A 16,751-nucleotide genomic window follows, 5' to 3' on the forward strand; every position below is an offset into this window, starting at 1 on the left:
TTAAAGACACAAAACCCAAATGCAGTGTTTGAAAGTTGCTTTGATCTATGCTCGAAATATAGAGTAAGAACTAAAAACGATATTTGAAGAGACAAATGGGGAAAATTAAATAAGGGTTGGTTATTAAGTGATGATAGGTATGTTAAGTAATTTTCTTAAATTAGATAGGGACATTAAGATTACAGAGGAAATGGGCCTTATTTTCATGAAGTTAGTGCATCAGCCTCAAGTAGTTAATTATTATAATGTTTGCAACTTTAAGAAAGTCTATAAAAGTAAAGCAAAATGCTGTGTTAATAATTGTTTAATCTAGAAAGCGAGAATGTAAGTTTTCATTGGATCATTCTTCTAGTTTTCTGTTGGTTTGAAGTTCTATTTAAAATATTCTTGGTAAGGGAAGATGGTGTAGTGCCCACACATTTTCATTCATCTCATGGGAACATCAGGGAACAAAAGTATGAAACCACGATCTTGATAAGAATGATGTGGAGGGCAGGTGTTAAAACACTATGTGATGTACCAGAGTCTCTTATGGGTACATGGTATGTAATTTGCAAGTATATACACCAAATCCAATATTTGTTGAACACAAATTTTGGTTTTCAGGCAGAAACTACCTTTTCAAAATCAGAAATTTCTTCTTCCAACATAACTCATATATGCCCCATGACTATTAACCACCCCCTATCATGGCAAAAAGGGAATGAAAATAAAATCACTGCTGGACACAGTAATATAGGAAGCATTTTTTTTTAATTTTATGTGTATTTTCAACCCAGAGAAAATAAGAATAGGTCCCTTATTTTGTGCAGCAGTTTCTAAAATATAATCAAGGAGATGCTAGTAAACACTTAACTTTTAGATTAGCTTTCTCAAAACTTTCAAACACTGGAATTCAGATTTGCTTACGCTCTGAAGCTGGTCCTCAGTATCTTTTTAAAGCCTCTCTTGGTACCTCATTTTCATGCTCCATCTGAGATGACTTGGAAAAAAATCAGAAAATAACAAAACCATTTCCACAAAACAACTGCTTGGACAGTGCAAATTTCTACATCCATCATTGATGGAACTCTATTTCTGGGAGAAATTTTAAATGTCAATACTAAAAAATGATATTATTGGAGTTGGCTGTTTTAGTCAATGCAGTGAGCACCTACTCAGAAACAGCTTAAAAATAATTGGAATAAGAAACATTCCTCCTTTAAAACTATTATAAAGGAACATAATTTTATCCTTCTAGAATTATCAGCTTTGTGTAATGTGTAGCTTAAAGCCCTGTGTAAAATGACATCATGTGATTTGTCATAGTTAACATAGGCCAAAGATAATGCAAGTCAGGAGAATTCTCCTTCTGAAACCCTCCCTCCTTCTTTATGCAAATGACACTAAGAAGTAGTTAGCTAATCCTGAATTAGCTAATTGCGGAAAGATTTAAGAAATGAATCTCATCTACAGAGATTGATCCCTGGAATCATTGAAATTTCAAATTTTTTACTATGGACTCTGAAAAGCAACCTGAGGGTTTTGAAGGGTCAGGGGTGGGAGGTTGGGGGAACAGGTGATGGGTAATAGGGAGGGCACGTTTTGCATGGAGCACTGGGTGTTGTGCAAAAACAATGAATACTGTTAGGCTGAAAAAAAATAAATAAAATGGAAAAAAAATTATGAAGCATTTGGTCTTGATAATTACCCCTTTAGGCAACTAAACAGGAGAGCACCCCCACAATACATCATATTGTTTATGAAAGGATAAGCAGTGCCCATTAAATCCTTCAGACTTCCATGAGTGACTATAATGCACACATTAAAAAATGATTTTGAAAAGGGGCACCTGGCTGGCTTGGTCAGTAGAGGATGTGACTCTCAGTCATGGGGTTCTGAGTTTGAGCCCCACATTGGGGGTAGAGGTCACTTTAACAAAATGTTTTTGAAGAATTTCAAGTGATCTTAAAAAGTAATTATGGACATTGGGGAGGCGAGGCGAACCATAAGAGACTATGGACTCTGAAAAACAACCTGAGGGTTTTGAAGGGTCAGGGGTGGGAGGTTGGGGCAACCTGAGGGTTTTGAAGGGTCAGGGGTGGGAGGTTGGGGCAACCTGAGGGTTTTGAAGGGTCAGGGGTGGGAGGTTGGGGGAACAGGTGGTGGGTAATGGGGAGGGCACGTTTTGCATGGAGCACTGGGTGTTGTGCAAAAAGAATGAATACTGTTACGCTGAAAAAATAAATAAAATGGAAAAAAAAAAGTAATTATGGTATTCTGTTATTTTTGCAAGTGTTGATTTTTTTATATCATATTATGTGTGTATATAGTTACTGAATATTATAAAAGTATGCATAAATATATTCCATATGTATACTCTTTTAGTTATATATATTTTTGTTTATAGCAATTTATATATAAATGTTGACTATAACTGAAAGTGTACTGAAAGGATAAAAGAAGTTATCTATAATACCCATATCAGGCCATCTCTTATTTAATATTAGAACTGATGTTGGAAAAATACCTATATTTTAAGGTAGTCATTCATGTGCCAGTTCAATCAAAATTGACTAATTTTAAATATTGCCTGACAATACAGAATATTGCAGGGGGTCTCCTATGAGGTATTGTCATGTAATGAACTGCTCTAAAAATTCTAATCCTCTCATGAGTTTTACATTAATCAACTTCATTTTCAGTTCAAAATGTTAACGTATTTTCACATATTTCTTCTGAAGCTTCAATCTCTACAAAACTTCGTTTTAGATTAGAAGAAAAAGGTAAAAGTAAGGAGTAACAGCAACTGAATTTAATTTCGATCTTGGATAGAGCTGAAAACACATTTGCTTTTCTATTCTTATGTCAGTTCGAAAAGAAAACAGTTCCGATTTTAGCCAAATGAGGATTTTTTTGTAATTCTGCTTGGATCACATTGCAAAAACCTTCAAATTTTCACTTGTTTCCCACAATATTACCACATATTCTCAAAGCCATTGGCAAAATGGATGCAGTTTATGTCTTTACTTTTGCATTGAGCTTTTGCCTGTCTCATATCTTTAGATAAATTTTAAAGCAAAAGCAATACCCACCATGTTGAATATCTTAAATTGTATGGGTGAGATTTGTAATTTGAAATTCCGAAGTTCAAAGTACATTTATCTACAGCTTGATTTTAACACTTGAAACTTCCTGTGCTTCATAAGAGTTTGTTAACAAAAAAAAAAAAAAGAAAGAAAGAAAAAGAAAAAAAGGGGGAAAAATCTTCCTCGTCATTTATAGCAATTTTCTTTAGACTTGAGTAAAATGTGTGGAAACATGAAAGAAAAATCAAAATCGTGTGCCCTCTTTTTGTTTTCTTATTCTTTTTACTATAACACTGACCCAGGAATCAATTCTTTGTTATGCTCTTATACAAATATACTTTCAAAGAAAATGTTGAAGTAAGTACAAATTCACAAAATGAACACATTCATTTCAATAACATTGATTTGTAGGATGATGTTATTTTACTGAAGTTAGACCAGAATGTTGAATTTAAGAACAAAGCCACTGTTGAGTTTGTTTTTTTGTGTTTTGATTTTACTAATACTAATACACAGAAAGCCTATTTGCAAAAGGATATTTATATAATTTAAAATATTTCAAAGCTTTTTTGTGTTGGTTGAAATATTTTAAAAAATACAGAATACATTCTTACTGAAAATTTTGCAAGAATGCTGTGTTTGTATGCAAATTTTGAAGCATAGCTCAGATGACTATGGACACTAAAAGCTTAACCTTTTTCCTTTGGCTGGTCTGTTGGCTAGAAGAACCTTTTAAATGTAAAAATGTGGACCCTGATATCAGATGACCCTACCCAAATAATAGAAATAGGTTAAAACAGTTTAGATCAGCATCTGAATAAAAAATAATATTTGTAAAATTATGTATGGTATATAATTTAAATAGAGTGTGTATTTATATTATTTATAAAATATAAATTTATGAGTATACATATTCTTAGAGAATTATAAATAATGTAATATTTATATCATATAAATACATTATTGGATACTTCATGGGTTTCGAAGACTGTGTTCATCTTCTATTAATTCTTGGACTCCAGGGATACCTGGGGGGCTCTGTCTGTTAAGTGTCTACCTTTGGCTCAGGTGATGATCCTGGAGTCCTGGGATCAAGCCCTGTGTCAGGCTTATTGCTCAGCAGGGGTCCTGCTTCTGCCTCTCCATCTGCTGCTCCCCCTGCTTGTTCTCTTACTCTCTGTCAAATAAATAAGTAAAATCTTTAAAAAAATAATCATTCTTGGACTCCAGTTTGAAAAACATTGCCCCACAGAATCACAAAGATAATTTTTTTTTGTTTGGTCCTCTCCCCTGTGTTATTTACGTGTGTCTTATTACATGCTATAATAAAGTGAATTATAAATGTGTTGAAAAAATTAGAAGTTCAAAACTTTTCTATATTATAAGATTTCAAATATACAGAATGAATTAGAGCAAGCCATTTTTCTGTGAATCTGAAAGGATAATCAGTGATTCCATCCAACATTTAGCTGAGTAATACTGAATAACTCATTGAAAGACAGTCTGTTAAAATGAAATACTCCACTACACATATCTGAAACCATCTGGTTTGCCAAATCTCTCCTCTCCTTTCAAACGAAAAGTTTTAATGTTTTCTGAGTTCTTCTACATTCTCTCCAACGGCATTCAGGTCATTGATTTTTTAATTTAGGATATTCAGGAGGGTTTCTGATTTGGCATTGATGAGCTCATTTATATTTATTACAATAATTACTTAAAATGAAATGAGCATACTTAAGATTAATGCATTTCATTTTATGAAAATTTTATCCCCAAAAGTGTAAAAAGAAATAAATTCAGATAACAAATTAGTTGTATTTATGCATGTTCATGTATTTGAAGGCAGTACTTAGACAATCTCTGTAATGCATTGAGAAATAAAATGGATTGACAGAAGGACGAATGGAAGGGTAGATGTGTGACCAAAAATGAGATGAGTCAAATACAGTTGATCCTTGAACAACATGGTTTTAAACTTCGTGGAGGCTAAACCTCACTTACATGCATTTTTTTTTTAAATACATAAACTTACGATATCAATAAATATGGTACAATTACTGTAAATACATTTTCTCTTCCTTATTTTTTCCTTAATAACATTTTCTTTTATCTAGCTTATTTTATTGTGAGAATACAGGGAAGCTTGGGTGACTCAGTCGATTTCAGTTTAGATCACAATCTCGGGGTCCTGAGTTTGAGCCCTGCCTTGAGCTCCTCACTCAACATGGAGTCAGCTTGGGATTCTTTTCCTTCCCCTCCCCTTGCTCATGCTCATTCTCTTTCTCTAAAATAAAGAGATAAATAAAATCTTTTTAAAAAGAATGCAGGATATAATACAAATAACATACAAAACATGTGTTGACTTATTGTTTATACTATTGGTAAGGCTTCCAGTCAACAGTTATTTGTGGTTAAGTTTTGTTGGAGTTAAAAGTTATACACAGATTTTTAACTGCACAGGGGTCGACAGCCCTAATCACTGCATTGTTCAATGTCAACTGTAAATTAAAAGGTAAATGGTGGAATATCTGGGATGTATATGTATATATAAATGTTTATCATGCTTTTTTCTACTTTTCGTATGTCTTTAAAATATTTATAATCAAAGAGTTAGTTAAAAAAGAAAGAAAGAAAGAAAGAGAAAAAGAAGAAAGAAAAACAATGAAAAAAGAACCATAAGATTTTTCTTTCAACTTTTCTGATAAAAACTTATATTGCAAGTATTTTTATTATGGAAACATCCCTTTAATGGTGTTCTCTGTCTCTCTGTCTCTTTCTCTCTCCCCCTAAAAGCTCCATTCTGACTTAGATAAAGGAGAGGGCACTGTTAAATACACCCTCTCGGGAGATGGCGCCGGCACGGTTTTTACCATTGATGAAACTACAGGGGACATCCATGCAATAAGGAGCCTGGACAGAGAAGAAAAACCTTTCTATACACTCCGTGCTCAGGCTGTGGACATAGACACCAGGAAGCCCCTGGAGCCTGAATCAGAATTCATCATCAAAGTACAGGATATTAATGATAATGAGCCAAAGTTTTTGGATGGACCCTACGTTGCTAGTGTCCCAGAAATGTCTCCTGTGGGTGAGTACGCAAATCAAAATTTTGTCACATGCACTGAAGACTTTTCAACATTTTATTTTTTGCAGGTTGATGTAAACATCTTATTTGTAAACCAGAAGATTATTATTCCACTATAAGATACAATTATTTTCATTTATATTTTTGTTGTTGTCCTTTCTGCTCCATACTAAATATGCAAGTAGATACATAAGTATCTAGGACATATAACATTTGTCACTACTTTTCAATCTTTGCATTTACCTGAACCTGCAGAATTCCTTTGTAATTAAGTATGAAACTCAGTTTGTACTAAAATCAGTTTTCTTTATAATTCCGGGTACCTACATGGTGCTAAAGGCAACTACCATACCCACGAATACCATGTAGTAATTCTTGGCTCAAAGTAAATCAACCAAAACACGTATTACTTATGTGTGAAAGTGATCCAGAACGGAGTGAGTTGTATCCTTTGTAGCTACAGATACAGATTCCAGAAGGATGATATCATTTTCCTTTTTATTACAAGTAACCCTTAGTAGTTAAGCCAACAAAATAGGAAGCAAATATTATTGTGAACACATTATTAGAATAAATTTACAGTTAGCTATAGTATCACTGCCATTCTTAATAAAGAATTCGCACTTCATTACAACCTAAATTTTAAAGTTCTATGATATGTATTGTGGGGTCAATGAATTAGGATGACAGTTTTAATGACAATTTTAAATAATTTTTATTCCTAAGTCACCACTGCTAACCCTCATTCTATTTCAAAGTAATTTCTGGTATCTAGCACATTTGTAAGATAAAGCTACCCATCACTCTGAGGTTACAACTTGAAACTCCTATCATGAGCCGTTGCTAATTTTCCTGTCTGGCATTCCTCAGAGGGCTTCTGCTGGCCCTACAACCAACCCAGACATGCATAAACTAAACCAAGGGCAGAAGCAGGTTAGTGGCTTTAAGAATGGTCACATGGATTCACCGCAAATTCACTTGAGATTGTATCTATGATCTTACTAGGTATTCAAAGATCATATTCTCTCCGCAATCTGAGAAAGCAGCTCAAAGTCATTTACACAGATTTTAAACATTAGTGTACAGACACAGGGCTGAAAATCTGTTACTCAGTTCTTGATACATTTTTTGAATTTTTTTTTTTCCCCTTACATGGTGCTGGTTGCTAGAGATTTAGAAGTACAATTGGGTAGAAGTGTATCTTATAAAAAAGTAGCCCTGAAAATGGGAAGAGCTAGTTTTTTAATTGTGCCTTTTAATTTACTGGAAGAGAAAAATGAAGGTACTGTTTTGAGAAAAAGTAAGGCTTTTAAGAAGACAATGCTCTTTGTACCTAAATGGTTTAACCCTGGGCTTACTTCATGTAAATTGCAATATTTACATGAATTTATGATCCTCAGTGACTATTACAGAAATAACATCCTTAAAGCAAACACATCCACCCCTCTACATTATTAGAAAATTCTGTCTTATTAGATAAATGATTACGTCTTTGGTTGTGCCAGTTTGGATAAAGGGAAGGACTGCAGACTCTGAACCCTTATATAAAGGAGTTCACAGCTAGCTCCTGAAGAGGGAAATAAATCTGGAAAATCAGGCTAGGAAAGTGAGAAAACAAAGTGATCCCAGCTTTTGCAATATTGAGATGAGACATAACTTGCCATACTGTGCTGAGATATCAGAAAGATCCAGGGAAGAATGAGTTCTTTAAATGTTTTGCACATCGGATATTACTGGAATTTCTCACCAGTTACTCAGGAGACTCCAGTAAATACTTAAGCTGATTTTCAACATACCCTCCCTTCTTTTTTTTTTTTTTTTAATAATAATAGAGGAGTATTTCTTTTGAATGTGATACCACATTGCATGCTGTGGGTTCACCTAGTTGTTATTGGACTACATTTACATAATATTCTTTTTTTCAAATGTATACTAAAAAGTATAAACATCACTTATGAATTAAACATTAGGAATTAAATACCTACCCTGTAATACCTTTGCCATTCCCCGTAAACCCTGCTTCTAGACAGAACCCAAAGCACAGGAGACCCAGTTAGTCTTGTGGCTTTTGTTGTTTTTGCTTTTCCATGACCAATCTAAAGCTAATGAAAAACTACTGTGCACCCATGCGGGCATCATAGTCCTGCTTCTAGAGCTCCTGAGCTCCATTCCCAAGCGCACCCTTCTTACCGTATGGAAATGGTTCCTGCTTAAGTCAATTGATCCAAGGATTACTCCTAGTCCTACTCTCTCTACTTTCTTTTCCTGCATTCCTTCTAAGCACTTCCTGCCTCGGTGTCATTTTCTTTGGAATATCAAAATTACTTTGGGTCAAGACCAGATGGAGGTCTCCATGGTGTGGTAGATGACACAGCTATAGCACAGCAAATCTCACTGTCAGTTTTATGTATCTGTGTTTGAGGGATCTCTAGGAAATAACTTCCCTTCCCAATAATTGACAGTGTTGTTATTGACAATGTTGGAGAAGAAGCCACCAATTCACAAATACATGGAGTAAAATAGCTTACTTTGTAATACAAAAAAAAAAAAAAAGAAGAAGTAGAAAAAAAAAGAAATATTGGGACATAAAAACTCTTAGGCAAATATTAAGTTAGCAATAATAGATCCTGTGTCTGAAAATGTGATAAACAATTAAACATGGAATGGAAATGAACTAAAGTGAAACTCAACAAAGGATATTAATTTGGGGAATGGTGTTGAGCAAGATGGGTAGAGAGTTCTGAGGAAAATCAACATTTAAGACTTACTAGACTATGGAATATATTTTGTTCCAGAAAGTTGAAGAAAATTCTAGTAATCTATGAGTTGTTTAAGAGAAAGGTCACTTTGTTACTATCTTGTGCCGCATCTAATATGCCGTGGAAGTAATATTCACAGATAAAGTGCTTTTACTCTGACCCGAGGAAATTACTTAATGATCCAGATATTTCCCAACTCAGACTTTCTCCTCGGAGACAAATTTGGACGTTATGAATGTGGTCTTAATTCTTTAAGAGCACTACAGTAACAATGACTTACAGTAACGTGCCTTCTTTATTACCGGTGGTTAAAGCATGGGCATGACTTCCGTTTCAGTAACTTCTCCTAGGGAGCTGACAGGTGTAACATCTTTAAACCCTTATTCATACTTGTATTATCTTCTTCTGGCTGAGCTAAGTCAATTTGAAGCAGCTGATTGGGTTACTCATCAACAGGTCTCTATGACATACTTTATAAATGCTATGAATCATAATTTCTGTGGTAAGACCTACCATTTCCTGAGCAATCGTTAGGAGCCAGGTGATCCAACTCAAGATTTTTATTATTATTATTATTAATTATTATTTTATTATTATTAATTTTATTTTTTATTATTTAGCCACTACAATAATTTTATGCAGTGTTGTTTACTATCTGATTTTCACTTTTATATGAAAACTGAACTCTAATTTCAGAATGTAGGTATGACTTCCAGCCTCTTGAGAACACAGTTAATTACAACCAGTTATACTCTTTAGTGGCTGGCTTCTAATATGTCTTTGGGCCTTAAATTTAGTTTGCAATGTTAGATGAGCTGGTTAATATCTTGAAATACATATTTTATTTTATTATTATTTATTTATTATTATTTATTTAATTATTATTATTATTTTATTATTATAAACCTGAGGGTGGGGGACCCTGTTTAAAACAAAATCTGAGGACTTGGTATCTCTTATTCACTGACTTAGGAAAAAAAAATAGTGTAAGTATAAATAAAAGAAGATAGACCTGAAGAGAATTACACTGCCGGCTTATTAAAAAAATTAACATATACCCCCCTTTTTTTTTTTTCGTGAACTCTGTTTTTTACATGAAGTTTGGGGAAACGTGCTAACATATAATTTTTGGTGAGTTTCTTTGAAGGTTTTTCAACAGAGACTATTTTCTATGTGGTCATACTTAAATAGTTCACCTCCACAAAGGAAATAGTGAAAATGATGCCTATACCTAACATTAATTTATTATTACACCATTATTACATTTTAGAAACTTACATAAATTTCCAAACTTCCTTGCTTTCACGGAAGTGCCAGAGGGAGACAGATGAAGAAAGTGCAAAGCAGAGAGATTAGCTTACTGGATGAGCCACTCAACGGCCACACAGACCAGCTTGAGAGATACAGTAGGAAGAGTCGCATTGGTCTCGTCTGGGCCCAAGAAGCAGAAGTTTTGCCAGGAAGCTGGAGACAGAAAGTTAGCTCTTTTCTGCAAATAAAGGCATTCTCTACATATACTTGAAGTGTGATGATTAAAATCAGGAAATTAACATTAGTGCATTACTGGGATCTAACTTTTAGGCCCCATTCCTGTTTCATCAGATGTTTCAATAATATCTTATATAATACAATTTTCCAGGTCAAAATAACATGGTGCATTCAAATGCCATATCTCTTTAGTTCTCTTTAATCAGGAGCAATTCCTTCCTTTTTCTTGATTTTGTGGCAGGTTTGAGGATTCTTGGCCAGTTATTATTTAGAATATCCCTCATGCTGGGTTTGCCTAATGTTCCTAACTCCAGGATAGGCTTTTTTTCTTAGGGGGGTACATCACAGATATGATGCTGCAATCTTGTTGTATCCTTGTTGTATGTTATCAGGTAGAACAGGGTTTTGATTTGTCCCATTACTAATAGTTTTAATTTTTATTACTTGACCAATGTTGTGCATTAGTTAATCTGTTGCTTCATGCTATATTAGCCATAGCCTAGCAGTGTAACACAACAAACATTTATTATCCTATAGGATCATGGATGCCCAGGAGTGGCTTAGGTGGGTACCTTTGGCTCAAGGTCTCCCAAGAGGTTATACCAATAGCCGGGGCGATGGTCTGATCTAAAGGCTTAGTTGGGAGGAGGTAGGAGTTTGCTTCCAAGCTTACTCCTGTGGTGATGTGTAGACTCCGGTCTTTTGCTACATAGACCTTTCAACAGGGCTACCCTGCAGCCTGGCAGCTGCCTAGGCCCAGGGATAGTTATCTAAGAGACAACTGGAGAGAAGAACGTCTCTGACCAAAGCCATAGTCTGTATTTATAACCAATATTTAAAATGATATCCTCTCCTTTCTGCCATATTCCAATTGCTAGAAGTCCACCCCATACTCAGGAAATGGGATTACCCAAGACAATGAATACAAGGTAGCTAAGATCATGGAAGCCTTCTACCGCAGTTTACCCCCTGGACCCCAGCAATTCATGTTGCTCTGCCAATGTTGCTCTGTCATGCAATATATACTCAGCCCCTTTCTAGGAACCCAAATTTTTTTCCCTCATTGCATGAGTCCAAAGTCCAGAAACTAATCATATAAATCAAGTGCAAGAGCAAATGAGATTCATTAGATTTATCTCCTTTTGATCTGCAGACTCGTGTTGCTAAAAAACCAGTTACTTACCCCCACCCCGACACCTAACACACAGTGGTGAGAGATGGGGATGAGCAAACTTCTGAAGACATTTCTGTTTAAAAACACACACACACACACACAAAAGCAAATGAACAAACAAACAAAAAACAGCAAAAGGAGAGAAAATGCACTAAATAAAGGAGTTACTGGTCCATCACTTTCCTGAAATCTAGCTGGTAAATATGAAAGGCCCTTTGATTAGGTTCAAGTCCTGAGAATATTTTTCCTTGGGTCTCAGTTATACTGCCTGGGCTCTTGGTTCTGCCTTCTGAGTTATCCTTCATTTTTTATGCAATGCAGCACGTACTCGCCTCTAAGCAGCTCTCTTGGTCGTCTTCCTCCCAGTAGAATTCAAAGGGTTCAAAGGCCCATTTTCACTGTACAATCTCTGACTCTCTTCAGTTCACACTTTTGATGTTTCTACATATAGAACTCTTTATTTTGTCAGTAGTATGGCTATCCCATGAATCTTTTGGGGGTTCACTGAATTAGACAAAAAAATCCCTTCAAGATAAATCCTCTCTACCTTGGGCCCTACAGAGGTGCCTGAGTGGCAAAGCCTTTCCATGAATTAGAACCCTTATTGTTTGCTAGAAAGGATCTTTGAGTCATACTTACCCATTTATCTCTTAAGAGAGAAATTTCTGACTAGACAGGAAGCCAATGAACCATCCTTGATCTTTCTAAGATCTTAACAAAGATTTTTACTGTCACCACCATGGCTTTATCTTTTGACCATGCTTTCCCAGGTGCCCTGCATTTGATTTTGGCCTAGAAACCATTTCTTAATTTTAGCATCATTTGCCGTCTGGGAAGACTAGGAATCTTTAAAACCGACGAGACCTGGATCCTTTTTGTTCAAAAGTCCCTGGATCCTTTTCTACTGTTCAAATACATGCTGGCAACAGTTTTGCTAAATGTTCTGCCCCAGCCTAACAGCGATCTTCTCATTTCCAATAAGATGTTCTCATTTTCCTGCCTAACAGCGATCTTCTCATTTCCAATAAGATGTTCTCATTTTCCTGCAAGTCCTCACAGGCAGCACCTTCCAAGTCCAACATGCAATAAAGAGTGTTCAATGCATTTTATACTGACATTCTCCTCAAAGCCCACGCTGGCTGACTGCAAAACCATTACCGCCTTTTAGGCATTTGTTATAGTAGAACCCCGCTACCAGGTCCGAAATCGCTATTATCTACTAAATACAACAGATTACTACAGGATTTAGAGGCTTAAGACTGCAAGTATGTATTATCTCTTGATTTATCTGGGTCGTGAATTTGGGCTTAGCTTAGCTGGGTGTCTTTGCATTCAAGTCTCTTGTGGATTTAGTCAAGCTGGCAATAAAAATTGTGGTTTCATTTGAAGATTCCCCCATGTGTGTGGGCGGAGGTGTAATTCCAAGCCCAGTCATGTGGTTGTTGTCTTGGAATTGACATCCTGTCCCTTCTACTATATTTTATTTGTTAGGATCAGATTGACACACCCTTTTTATTCTCCAGGGAAATTAGCCAAAGGTATGAATGTGTGTTGGAAGCAGGCATAACTGAGGTCCATCTTAGAGGTTGTCTACCTTAGACAATGATTCCACTAATTTGAAGTTCCTCTGTATCTTTTTGTAATCATTACCTATTTTGTCAAAAGGTATATTTTCTTGTCAAAAGGTATTTTGAAACTAGAGACATAACCTGGTCCTCATCACACTTTCAAATGATCTATTAGTTTGTGTCAGTGTAGTCTCAGGGTTTCTTACTGTATCCAGTTGGTTCTAATGTGTTAGCACCATTATTGATTTTAATATTGAAATTATTTCAGTTTTAGTCTGAAATGTAAAATATAAGTAAAGACACTTTAAGCTGATTTTTTGTCACTTCAACATTACCTCTTAATTATTTGAATATCCCCTTACTTTCTGGCCCCAAAATATATTTGGGAGTGTCTTGCATTTTTCCTTCCCCAGCTCTGGGAGAAACTATTTCTCCAAGGAGCTCTCTCCCCACCCTCATAGAGAATAATATTTAGAAGCCCAAATCTAGTTGCTATGTGTATCCTTTGCTACTGGAAAATCATTGCTCCTAGGCCCTCTCAGTGGGCACAGCTAAAGAATATATTTGTGTGTGTGTGTGCGTGCGTGTGTGTAATATTTATATATATATATGTGTGTGTATATATATAAAATATTTATTTCTGTGCCATTCTTTTTTAAAAAGATTTGTATTTATTTATCTGAGAGAAAGAGAGAAAGAGCACAAGTGGGAGAGGGGCCAAAGGAGAAGCAGACTCTTCGATGAGCAAGAAGTCTGATGTGGGGCTTGATCCCATGGCCCCAGGATCATGACCTGAGTCAAAGGCAGACGCCTAACCGACTGAGTCACCCAGGTGCCCCTATTTCTGTATCATTCTAAATAGACCAAAAACCTTGATTTCACACCGATACCTCCTACTCTAATTATTCTAGTTTTTTTTTAAACCCTTTTATAATTTATAATTCTTTTCCAAGAGTAAGAAATCTGGCTGTTGTTCTCCTTAATGTATTTTTTTATTTGCTCAAACCCCCTGTATGTACCAATCTTTCACTGCCACTCAGCCTCCAGACACCTTACAGAGGCCGGGAGAACTCCACTCACAACTTTGAACATCTGCTGTTTCCATGATCTTCTCTATCCCACTGTAGAGGTTTTGTGCGCCTCACTGGGACTCTGAATCTCCACACTAGGCTGTATTTCCCATATGTAACATGCCTTCCTCATGCCACCTGAACTCAGTGTGGACCCCTTTCTCACTCTGCTTGAGCTTCGATATCTTGTTCTATTCTCTTCCAGCTCTACTCCTCCTCCCCTATAACCTTGATAGCACAAAAACCTACCTTTGCCCGCCTTAGCTAGGCTTTTGGGACTGAATGATTCCAGAAGATAAGCAAAGAGCAGGGGCTCTCTCTGATTCTTAAAGGAACTTAACTTGTTTTTAGAAGTGACTATCTCTGGCTTGTATTTTGCATATGCATTAACTGTTTAAATCAGCAGTCCTTCATTTGACTTGAATTCCGTTCATAATTTATTGAAGTGAGTCCAAATTCTCATATGAGAAGCCAAAGATGACCTAGGAAGTTATTAATAAGGCCATTTTTTTGCCAAAATATTTGTTTTGAAATTTCTTTTCCACCTTGGGAAGTAGCTTATGTATTCATATATATATAAATATATATATATATTTATATATATGTATTTGGACTCAAGTGTTTTATATATTTATATATATATTTATTATATATATATTTATATATATATATTTGGACTCAAGTGTTTTATATATATATATTATTATATATATATTATATATATATAATAATATATATATATAAAACACTTGAGTCCAAATCTGTGCTCTACTGCTTCTTAGTTGTGAGTATTTGCCTAGGTTATTTGTCGTCATTGTGCTTTGGCTTCATTACCTGCAAATGAGGAATAAAAATACCTAATTCCCAGAGTTACTGCAAGCAGTAAAAGAGAAAATTTATGTGGAACACTTACCCCAGTGCCTGGATAAATGCGATCAATAAATGGGGACGGATCCTGTTAATAATTTGATGATCATTCTCAGGAAACTGGTAGGAGAATGCCTCCCTTGTAGGGGTCCTAGCTGATGATCCTTCTCCTTTTTTCCCATGTAGTCCCTCCCTCTCACGGGGGAGCTCAATATTTACTATTGTTTTTCCTCCAGGCTACACCTAGTCTCTTGGGAAAAAAAAAAAAAAACTTCATAGTCTTTGTATCCCAATTTACATTTTCTTCGGTGCAGAGGACTCTTCTGTCTTAATTTGTGGTGACAAGCTGTTGATTTGTAAGAAACACCAATTATCAGTTTGCACTTTCGCTTTCCAATCTGCTGAGTCGCTTTAACACCTCCGATGAGACTGAGGAGACCCTTGGATCTGCATCCGCGCCCCCCCCCCGCCCCCTGCCAAGCCCCGTGTTGGCAGCAAAGGGTCCACAGCGCACTGCGAGCCAGAGCTGTTTTCAGGACCATAGGCTGTTATGACTGTGTGTTCAGGGAGCATTTTATTCCTCCGCTAGATTCCTCTGTTTTTATTAGCGGTACAATCGCAAAGATAATGCTATTGACAGTTTTTGTGTGGCCTTGAGAGAAGTGTATGAATTGTTTTAGTAGGAGCGCGGTGACTCCCTAAACATAAACCAGGCTGCATTGATACTTGCTTTAGCAGCCACTGATCAGCGATAAATGTTAAAAATTAACAAGAAGTTCCTTTTTCTCCTAACCACCGAATGACTCTAAGCATTAAATATATGTTAGCAGGAGCTGCTGCTTGGCCACTGAGTGGTTCAAAACATTAAACATATTTTTAAAGTATTACTCTTTCCCCAGCCTCCAAGTGGTTGTAAACATTAAATATGTTTTATAAAAATTGCTTTGCCAGCTACTGGCAGGATAGCTATGAACATCATTTTTCTTTAAAGTTGCCTTCCAGCTGCAAGACTGTTTTTTTTTTTCTTATTTGCTCTATTCTATGTATTGTGTGTGTGTGTGTATATATATATATATATATATATATATATATATATATATAGTGCACAAAAGCAAGCAAGAGGGAAGCTTGGCCCAATTGTCTCTTGCTTTATGATAAGTGATCATGAGAGCACAGTTGTGCCTATATAAAACCGCGCTAGCCTTAGGAGTTCCTGGAGGTTCAATTGCTTGTGCTGGGGATTCCACATCGAAGTCAACTACATCTTCCAAAACCGTGTTTGTTTCTGCTTTCCACTGTGCAGTGCATGGAGGTATGAATATGGGCAGGATCTAAGCTCAGTATTTAGGGAACTAACTTCAAGCAACCAGACACTGGCAGATTGCGCCCACTGATCAAGGTGAAAATACCCCATGGAGGAAACAGCCCCTGAGACAGGCAAAATGGCAGGATGAGTAAGTGAATGAGATCTTTAACCCAAACATGAGGAAGGACTTGAAATCTCTGTCTGGAAATAACTCAGTGTGACAACCGCATGAAATTCAGACAGTGCAGAACATGTCCCTGTATGAATGTCTATCCAGGAGTTCGCTCAGCAGATTTGTTTACTTGAACCACATTCCCAGTGAAAATGAAGTGTGGCACCTGAGTCCATTGAAAACATGAATCCGCT

At 36.1% G+C, this 16,751-nt stretch overlaps 1 protein-coding gene across 1 annotated transcript in view; it reads left to right on the top strand.

Moving 5' to 3' along the window:
* Positions 1–16,751, top strand: part of CDH12 (cadherin 12) — a 1,016,740-nt gene that overhangs the window by 823,734 nt on the left and 176,255 nt on the right. The window contains exon 4 of the mRNA XM_045998702.1: positions 5,862–6,156. Coding sequence (XP_045854658.1) covers positions 5,862–6,156 — 295 coding nt within the window. The remainder of the gene's footprint in view (positions 1–5,861; positions 6,157–16,751) is intronic.

This window comes from Meles meles, chromosome 3 (genome assembly GCF_922984935.1).
Source record: "Meles meles chromosome 3, mMelMel3.1 paternal haplotype, whole genome shotgun sequence".
In the NCBI taxonomy this organism is placed as follows: domain Eukaryota; kingdom Metazoa; phylum Chordata; class Mammalia; order Carnivora; family Mustelidae; genus Meles; species Meles meles.